Raw genomic sequence first — 10,208 nt, 5'->3', positions numbered from 1 at the left:
TTTATGGGACTTTTTCCGTCCGCTCTTACTTACTTGACATTGTGTCTCCTTTTTCCCCAGTGGGAGCTGTGGGGCTTGGGGAAGAGGGAGAACAGGACCTGCTGTCTTGACATTGTGTCTTTTTCCCCAGTGGGAGCTGTGGTGCTTGGGGAAGAGGGAGAACAGGACCTGCTGTCTTGACATTGTGTATTTTTCCCCAGTGGGAGCTGTGGTTCTTGGGGAAGAGGGAGAGCAGGACCTGCTGTCTTGACATTGTGTCTTTTTATTTTTGCTCCACGTGTCTCAAAACCACAGTCTCAGACAGTCGCTCACTCGGCTGGTCTGGTTGAATCTTTCCCCAGAAATGGAAAGACATTGAGCAAGTTGGTTTCGACATCCGCTGCTAACCAAAACAGAAGTCACATGCATTATTATCAGTTTCTATCTGGTTTCTATTGGACATTCATCCATTGACGACAGAATATGATGTTACTCGTTGTTGCTTAGTAACCAGAGCAATGCTGGCACTAGAGTGGTCATGTGCTAAATGAATGAACAGCAGGGATGTTGGTGAAAAAATGATATTTGGAAATAGAGCTTCACCTCTTGAATGTTGAGAGTTATTTGATAAAGGTAAGTGTCATAGAAACTGCAGAATATGCTCTTTCAGATACAGCACTATATAGAAATCACAATGTTTTACCTGCATGGGACTCTGAAGGAGGATTTGATAAAGAGATGCTCCTTTCCCTGCATCTGTCAATTACAAGATGAGTCCATCTCTTCATGTACAATTTGACAACTGATAATATTGTCACTCATCAGATTATTGCCAATGTAATCTGGTCTATAGGCTAACTCTTATCATGTGTGCAATGAGTTGAGGTATAGTTCAGGTGTAGTTTTGATGGGCCGGCTGTGAGGCGGACTGGCATCAGTTTGTTTCCCGCTCATCAACTTGGATAGATTCAAGGATATTATTCTAAAGGCCTTCTGCAACTCATAGCATGTTTTCGTTTCCCACAATACATTTAATTAGTAATAGAGTTATAGAAAATAAAACAGTCCTGTAACAGTTTATTTTTACAAAGTAAAACATAAAAGAGAAATGTATCAACCCACAAGGCATGTGGTCAAGTGATTTGCTGCTGATAAACAGGCATAACACAAACTCATCATTACACTATTGTTCTAAATGAATTCAACATCTGCACCCTCCTTATCATTCAGTTAAGCCTCATTTAAATTCAATTGTGAAGTAAGGTGCACAACTATCGCCCATTCATCCATTTGTCATTTATTCAGTGAGGAAAGAGAGACTCATTAGTGGCGCATTGTCTTGGCAGATTAAGTTGGGAATAGGTGTGAAAACAACGGGTAACAAGGCATATAATACTTTTCTGTTCGTGATGTAAAAATTCTGACAAATGAGCAGTGTAAAATACAAACATTTAGGAAGAGTCAGGGAGCAGGACATAGGTTTTTTTGGGGTCTGATTCTGGTGTTTAAAAGGCAATTCCACCACTTTTCAACCTCATATTCATCCTCTCCAGCACCACAACAGTGTCTATATTTGTGAAAACAGCACGTTTCTATGATCTGTAGTTAAAAAGACAAGAAGAAAAGTCTTTACAAAATGTGACATAAAAGTAAAACCTGTGATTTCCACCTGCAGTGAGTTTCTAGTTTCCAGCCCAATGGAGTAAACCCAGTGATTTCCACCTGCAGTGAGTTTCTAGTTTCCAGTCCAATGGAGTAAACCCAGTGATTTCCACCTGCAGTGAGTTTCTAGTTTCCAGCCCAATGGAGTAAACCCAGTGATTTCCACCTGCAGTGAGTTTCTAGTTTCCAGTCCAATGGAGTAAACCCAGTGATTTCCACCTGCAGTGAGTTTCTAGTTTCCAGTCCAATGGAGTAAACCCAGTGATTTCCACCTGCAGTGAGTTTCTAGTTTCCATCCCAATGGAGGGGATTATATTGCTCCCCACACCACTGCAAATCTGATTGGGTTTGAACATTTCTGCTTTTAACATGTTTAAACTTTTAAATTAGGTCTTTTTAACTTTATATAATTTTCTACAAAACACAATTTTCACATATGTTCTTCTTTTATTTTTACGGCTGCATTGGACATTTAAAGGTAGTTTTTTAAAATATATATATAGTTTGCCTCCACAGCAACATGGACACCTGCATGCTATAGGAGGACAGGCTCATTGTAAAGACTGGAATGGAATTAATGGAGCGGTATCAAACACTTAATTTATTTATTCAATTTCAGCCATAAAAATGAACCCGTCCTCCTATAGCTCTTCCCACCAGCCTCCTCTGGGAAATGTCTCTGTTCTTGTAAAAGAGAAGTTGATAGTATCACATCTTGTTTCTGTTGTATCTACATGTATCTACATTAAACCACAGGTTCTGTTCTTGAGACTGATGGGGAAGAGTGGGGTGGAAAGGCTTTTGCAACACTACTTTAGTTAGCACACCCCTGTGACTAATTTAACTTCCCGTTTGAGATACTTGGGAGAAATTCAATGTTATTTTTCTACCTTCCCAATACCTTCCCCCATGTCTCATATTCACAGTTATCTTTCAACGTTCCCAATACCTTCCCAATGTCTCACATTCACAGTTATCTTTCAACCTTCCCAATACCTTCCCCCATGTCTCATATTCACTGCTATCTTTCTACCTTCCCAATACTTTCCCATAGAGTGCATTGTCCTTTAGTCTCTATGGGCCAGATGGCCAGTTGGTGAGGGCCACAGCATGGGGAAAGAAACTGTTCAGATGGGGGTCTATAACATCCAATCACATAGGTTTACAGCAGCTGACAGTTGCAACATCATTGCTAATAATGCAAACTGCCTTGGTTTAGATAAAGACAAGCTCTGTACAGATGTAGGATCTTAATTTAATCAGCCTGTTGCAGGAGAACTAAAACTTGTTGTGTATTTGAGGGTTAAAAAGGCTTCTGAAGTTTGTAATTTCCACTTTTCCACCTTTCCCTTTTGAAAAATGTCAATTCATTATAATCCACATGATAATTCAAAATGTCGTGTTGCTTCAGGATTATTTTCCTGCTGTAGCAAACGGGCTCAAATTAAGATCCTACATCTGTAGCAATATACCTGTCTTTAATGTACATGGCTATATTAGGAGGACATGATTCTCTTTAGACCATTGTTTCTTGACCATTTGACATATTTTATTTACTGTTGTTTAGGCTGGTTGAATGAGTTCCCTATGAGAGGCTACTTCATCTGCAAGAAAACAGGCGGCCGCACCAGTTTCCTCATATGAAATACAAAGTAAGTGTGTAGCCTACGCACTTACAAAATGGCTGTTTAAACTGTGGGACACATTTATTGGCAACATTAAAATTAGGATAAATGTGTTGAGTTTAAGGAAAGACGGGCAGACTCTGGTAAGTCTAGGCTACATAGAACTATTATATTAGAAAGTTAGGTCGTTTACAGACATTCAATAGTCAGAGTAGGTTTGATATATGATCACTTATCATGCTGACCAACCTGATGGTCTCTGTTGGAAATGTGAAACATGTCATGCCTAGGCTACATGCTCTGTCCTGCTACTGGTAGGCCTGTAACGTTATGGGAACTGATCTGAACAGGTTTAGGCTGGTCATCTAGGATATATAGGCTATAGCTGAGGTATAGACCTCCATCTGCATATCACTAACAAACCGCTATTATATATTATAACCTAGCCTACTTTACATAATATAAATCTCCTACTTGTTGCAAAAATACTTTCTGAATGGATCAATGATTTCCCCTCAGATAAATCATGTCTGTTTTAGCCCTTCTGTCTACATTCTCAGATTCAAAGACAAAAAATGGCCGACTTTTAATTAATACAAATAAGTGTGAGACATGGCCTTGTGTTGCTGCACTGTCTATAACTACCTTAACAAACAGTGACCTATTATTATTATTGACAGTTAACATGGAGAAGAGATGTCACAACCAGATGTTCATCTGATTGCATTAAATCACCTGACTGTTTCGATATGTAATAATAATAATAATATGCCATTTAGCAGACGCTTTATTTCTAAGAGATCATGAGTAAAAGAGAACAATGGACATTCTAGAATTAGTTGTCACTGTGGTAACCAAAACCAACATGCTGCATCTCTGTTTAGGGGTCAGTGGTCTAAAATGAGTCTCTCTGGGGAGAGAGAGGAGGGGGGCCCTGCCTCTAAAATGAGTCTCTCTGGGGAGAGAGAGGAGGGGGGCCCTGCACATTGACTCAGTACTGGTACTCCTTGAATATAGTCTAGTTATTACCTCAACTACCTGGTACCCCTGCACATTGACTCAGTACTGGTACTCCTTGTATATAGTCTAGTTATTACCTCAACTACCTGGTACCCCTGCACATTGACTCAGTACTGGTACTCCTTGTATATAGTCTAGTTATTACCTCAACTACCTGGTACCCCTGCACATTGACTCAGTACTGGTAGTCCTTGTATATAGTCTAGTTATCACCTCAACTACCTGGTACCCCTGGACATTGACTCAGTACTGGTACTCCTTGTATATAGTCTAGTTGCAAATCATTGTGTGCCACTTGTGTAGACAACCTGGAGCTGGCAAACAGATAAAATAAATGTTGTTGTAGCCTCGTGTTATTATGCAACTATAAATGGCCGTGTTTAGTTAATTCAATTGGAAGTTATCAAGTGTCACCATGGTCACAGTTCTATCTCAATTGAGAATCAGATGTTAGAATGCATTAGATTGAAGGTAACAGTCAGCCAGATTAGGCTACAGGTAAAGAAATAACCTGGCTGTTGTTGACAAGCATGGGCCTATTCAGTTCATATCCATATTATTAATATTTGATTCATTGATTGAAATTACGACCCCATCCTCAGTAGCCTATTCCAGCAGGCTACTGGGCAACAGAAGCACTTCCTACCTCAAAATCGTCTTGCTATTCATGTTAAATAAATGAATCTGTCAATTTGAACTAAGCAAGCTGCTAAATCATTCAGCTTACATCTTGCCTACATGTTGCCCAGGCTACTGGAGGCTATCTGAAATAAGATGTAGGCCTATCAGGGGCTATGTTTTGGCCTAGTTTTCAGGCCTTGTTGGTGGGTTTTGAGGAGTCATTGGGCTAGAGAAAGTAATTGCATTAAATAACCTGACTGTTTGGATGTGTCTGTTAGTTAATGTTTTATTTCTGAGAGATAATGAATAAAAGAGAACAATGGATATTCTAGAATGAGTTGTCACTGTGTTCACCACAACCAACATGCTGCATCTCTGTTTAGGGGTCAGTGGTCTAAAATGAGTCTCTCTGGGGAGAGAGAGGAGGAGGGCCCTGCCTCTAAAATGAGTCTCTCTGGGGAGAGAGAGGAGGAGGGCCCTGCCTCTAAAATGAGTCTCTCTGGGGAGAGAGAGGAGGGGGGCCCTGCCTCTAAAATGAGTCTCTCTGAGGGACATGACACCAAAACTAAGAGGTGAGCTGACAATATTGTTTAAGAATTTATATTCCAAAGCGCTATATGCAACATCAAAAAAAATACATTTGTGTTTTTTCATCAGAAATGATTACTAATGGGTACCTTCAATATAACTATTGTAGATTTTAGATGTGATTTAAAACCATTGTTTAGCTGGAATGTAATGTTCGTATCCTGTATGTTTGACTGTGATACGTGGTTGTCTCACCTAGCTACCTTAAGATGAATGCATTTACAGATGCCACATCTTAATTTGACCCAGTTTCTCACAACATGAAAATAATCCTGCAGCAACAGCAAATGTGCATTTTTATGTGGATTATAATTAAGGGGCATTTTTTGTAAGGGCTGATCCATTTTTCATTAGGGCAAATCAAGTCCGAAACTTTAAGTGGATATTACCCACTTTAGAAGCCTTTATAAAGCCTTGTATTGGTTTAATAATTTCTTTAAACAATAAAAGCTAATTTACCAACATTTCTGAAAATGGATATATAGCGTTTTGGAATGAAACTCTCTTATGTTTCCCCATCTGAGCTCAGAGTAGATGAGAGATGTAATGTTTGTCTCTGTTGTGTTGAAGCCCAATCAAGCAGGAGAGACCAGCCTCCCCTGTACCCAGCTGTGTGTCCATGAAGAGTGACTGGTCTATGAAACAACCTATAACGTTTACAGAGGGAGACTTTTCTAGTGAACAAAGGTAAGAAGAACTCATGGGTCATGGTCAGTGAGTTAAACAACACTGTCTCTAGTCATTTCTCCTCTCCCATTTTCCCATTTATTTTTGTTGTTTTCATAATCCATAGGCTAAACCTTTTTTCAATTTTCATAGTCCTGAAACAATATTAAACTAACACAACATTCCCTGTGTGTGTGTGTGTGTGTGTGTGTGTGTGTGTGTGTGTGTGTGTGTGTGTGTGTGTGTGTGTGTGTGTGTGCACTCCCTGGATGAGGAGATGTAATCTCTATCCTGATTGCCTAGTCACTTTTACCCCTACCTACATGTACATATTACCTCAATTACCTCAACTACCTGGTACCCCTGCACATTGACTCAGTACTGGTACTCCTTGTATATAGTCTAGTTATTACCTCAACTACCTGGTACCTTGCACGTTGACTCAGTACTGGTACTCCTTGTATATAGTCTAGTTATTACCTCAACTACCTGGTACCCCTGCACATTGACTCAGTACTGGTACTCCTTGAATATAGTCTAGTTATTACCTCAACTACCTGGTACCCCTGCACATTGACTCAGTACTGGTACTCCTTGAATATAGTCTAGTTATTACCTCAACTACCTGGTACCCCTGCACATTGACTCAGTACTGGTACTCCTTGAATATAGTCTAGTTATTACCTCAACTACCTGGTACCCCTGCACGTTGACTCAGTACTGGTACTCCTTGAAAATAGTCTAGTTATTACCTCAACTACCTGGTACCCCTGCACATTGACTCAGTACTGGTACTCCTTGTATATAGTCTAGTTATTACCTCAACTACCTGGTACCCCTGCACATTGACTCAGTACTGGTAGTCCTTGTATATAGTCTAGTTATCACCTCAACTACCTGGTACCCCTGGACATTGACTCAGTACTGGTACTCCTTGTATATAGTCTAGTTGCAAATCATTGTGTGCCACTTGTGTAGACAACCTGGAGCTGGCAAACAGATAAAATAAATGTTGTTGTAGCCTCGTGTTATTATGCAACTATAAATGGCCGTGTTTAGTTAATTCAATTGGAAGTTATCAAGTGTCACCATGATCACAGTTCTATTGCAATTGCTGATCAGATGTTAGAATGCATTAGATTGAAGGTAACAGTCAGCCAGATTAGGCTACAGGTAAAGAAATAACCTGGCTGTTGTTGACAAGCATGGGCCTATTCAGTTCATATCCATATTATTAATATTTGATTCATTGATTGAAATTACGACCCCATCCTCAGTAGCCTATTCCAGCAGGCTACTGGGCAACAGAAGCACTTCCTACCTCAAAATCGTCTTGCTATTCATGTTAAATAAATGAATCTGTCAATTTGAACTAAGCAAGCTGCTAAATCATTCAGCTTACATCTTGCCTACATGTTGCCCAGGCTACTGGAGGCTATCTGAAATAAGATGTAGGCCTATCAGGGGCTATGTTTTGGCCTAGTTTTCAGGCCTTGTTGGTGGGTTTTGAGGAGTCATTGGGCTAGAGAAAGTAATTGCATTAAATAACCTGACTGTTTGGATGTGTCTGTTAGTTAATGTTTTATTTCTGAGAGATAATGAATAAAAGAGAACAATGGATATTCTAGAATGAGTTGTCACTGTGTTCACCACAACCAACATGCTGCATCTCTGTTTAGGGGTCAGTGGTCTAAAATGAGTCTCTCTGGGGAGAGAGAGGAGGAGGGCCCTGCCTCTAAAATGAGTCTCTCTGGGGAGAGAGAGGAGGAGGGCCCTGCCTCTAAAATGAGTCTCTCTGGGGAGAGAGAGGAGGGGGGCCCTGCCTCTAAAATGAGTCTCTCTGAGGGACATGACACCAAAACTAAGAGGTGAGCTGACAATATTGTTTAAGAATTTATATTCCAAAGCGCTATATGCAACATCAAAAAAAATACATTTGTGTTTTTTCATCAGAAATGATTACTAATGGGTACCTTCAATATAACTATTGTAGATTTTAGATGTGATTTAAAACCATTGTTTAGCTGGAATGTAATGTTCGTATCCTGTATGTTTGACTGTGATACGTGGTTGTCTCACCTAGCTACCTTAAGATGAATGCATTTACAGATGCCACATCTTAATTTGACCCAGTTTCTCACAACATGAAAATAATCCTGCAGCAACAGCAAATGTGCATTTTTATGTGGATTATAATTAAGGGGCATTTTTTGTAAGGGCTGATCCATTTTTCATTAGGGCAAATCAAGTCCGAAACTTTAAGTGGATATTACCCACTTTAGAAGCCTTTATAAAGCCTTGTATTGGTTTAATAATTTCTTTAAACAATAAAAGCTAATTTACCAACATTTCTGAAAATGGATATATAGCGTTTTGGAATGAAACTCTCTTATGTTTCCCCATCTGAGCTCAGAGTAGATGAGAGATGTAATGTTTGTCTCTGTTGTGTTGAAGCCCAATCAAGCAGGAGAGACCAGCCTCCCCTGTACCCAGCTGTGTGTCCATGAAGAGTGACTGGTCTATGAAACAACCTATAACGTTTACAGAGGGAGACTTTTCTAGTGAACAAAGGTAAGAAGAACTCATGGGTCATGGTCAGTGAGTTAAACAACACTGTCTCTAGTCATTTCTCCTCTCCCATTTTCCCATTTATTTTTGTTGTTTTCATAATCCATAGGCTAAACCTTTTTTCAATTTTCATAGTCCTGAAACAATATTAAACTAACACAACATTCCCTGTGTGTGTGTGTGTGTGTGTGTGTGTGTGTGTGTGTGTGTGTGTGTGTGTGTGTGTGTGTGTGTGTGTGTGTGCACTCCCTGGATAAAGAGATGTAATCTCTATCCTGATTGCCTAGTCACTTTCACCCCTACCTACATATTACCTCAACTACCTGGTACCCCTGCACAATTTTTATTTTATTTGATTTCACCTTTATTTAACCAGGTAAGCCAGTTGAGAACAAGTTCTCATTTACAACTGCGACCTGGCCAAGGTAAAGCAAAGCAGTGCGATAAAAAAAAAAACACAGAGTTACATATGGGGTAAAACAAAACATAAAGTCAAAAATACAACAGAAAATATATATACAGTGTGTGCAAATGTAGTAAGTTATGGAGGTAAGGCAATGAATAGACCATAGTGCAAAATAGTTACAATTTAGTATTAACACTGGAGTGATAGATGTGCAGAAGATGATGTGCGAATAGAGATACTGGGGTGCAAATGAGCAAAATAAATAACAATATGGGGATGAGGTAGTTGGGTGGGCTAATTACAGATGGGCTGTGTACAGGTGCAGTGATCGGTAAGCTGCTCTGACAACTAATGCTTAAAGTTAGTGAGGGAGATAAGAGTCTCCAGCTTCAGAGATTTTTGCAGTTTGTTCCAGTCATTAGCAGCAGAGAACTGGAAGGAATGGCAGCCAAAGGAGGTGTTGACTTTTGGGGATGACCAGTGAGATAAACCTGCTGGAGCGCACACTACGGGTGGGTGTTGCTATGGTGACCAATGAGCTAAGATAAGGTGGGGATTTGCCTAGCAGAGATTTATAGATGACCTGGAGCCAGTGGGATTGGCGACGAATATGTAGTGAGGGCCAGCCAACAAGAGTGTACAGGTCACAATGGTGGGTAGTATACGGGGCTTTGGTGACAAAACGGATGGCACTGTGGTAGACTAAATCCAATTTGCTGAGTAGAGTGTTGGAGGCTATTTTGTAAATGACATCGCCGAAGTCAAGGATCGGTAGGATAGTCAGTTTTACGAGGGCATGTTTGGCAGCATGAGTGAAGGAGGCTTTGTTGCGAAATAGGAAGCCGATTCTAGATTTAACTTTGGATTGGAGATGCTTAATGTGAGTCTGGAAGGAGAGTTTTACGGTCTAACCAGACACCTAGGTGTTTGTAGTTGTCCACATATTCTAAGTCAGACCCGCCGAGAGTAGTGATTCTAGTCGGGTGGGCGGGTGCAAGCAGCGTTCGATTGAAGAGCATGCATTTAGTTTTACTAGCGTTTAAGAGCAGTTGGAGGCTACGGAAGGAGTGTTG

The 10,208-nt window shown here is 40.2% G+C and overlaps 1 protein-coding gene and 1 long non-coding RNA gene across 2 annotated transcripts; both read left to right on the top strand.

Annotated features, from left to right (window-relative positions):
• Positions 1 to 512: 512 nt before the first annotated feature.
• LOC311118145 lies at positions 513 to 4,197 on the top strand. The gene is made up of 3 exons (XR_014611765.1): positions 513 to 612; positions 3,209 to 3,293; positions 4,151 to 4,197. It is a non-coding gene; the product is annotated as an uncharacterized lncRNA (long non-coding RNA).
• A 1,103-nt stretch (positions 4,198 to 5,300) lies between these two features.
• On the top strand, positions 5,301 to 8,905 carry LOC311118144 (uncharacterized protein). Its single transcript, XM_084193008.1, has 4 exons — positions 5,301 to 5,479; positions 6,066 to 6,182; positions 7,841 to 8,029; positions 8,616 to 8,905. Exons 1-4 carry the CDS (start codon positions 5,307 to 5,309, stop codon positions 8,734 to 8,736), a joined length of 600 nt encoding a protein of 199 aa, XP_084049134.1. The 5' UTR covers positions 5,301 to 5,306; the 3' UTR covers positions 8,737 to 8,905.
• Positions 8,906 to 10,208: the final 1,303 nt, after the last annotated feature.

The sequence above is a fragment of the Coregonus lavaretus genome (genome assembly GCF_964263955.1).
Source record: "Coregonus lavaretus genome assembly, contig: HAP1_SCAFFOLD_834, whole genome shotgun sequence".
Taxonomy (NCBI): domain Eukaryota; kingdom Metazoa; phylum Chordata; class Actinopteri; order Salmoniformes; family Salmonidae; genus Coregonus; species Coregonus lavaretus.
Note: the sequence above shows the minus strand (reverse complement) of the source record. Positions and strands in the feature narration are given on the sequence as shown.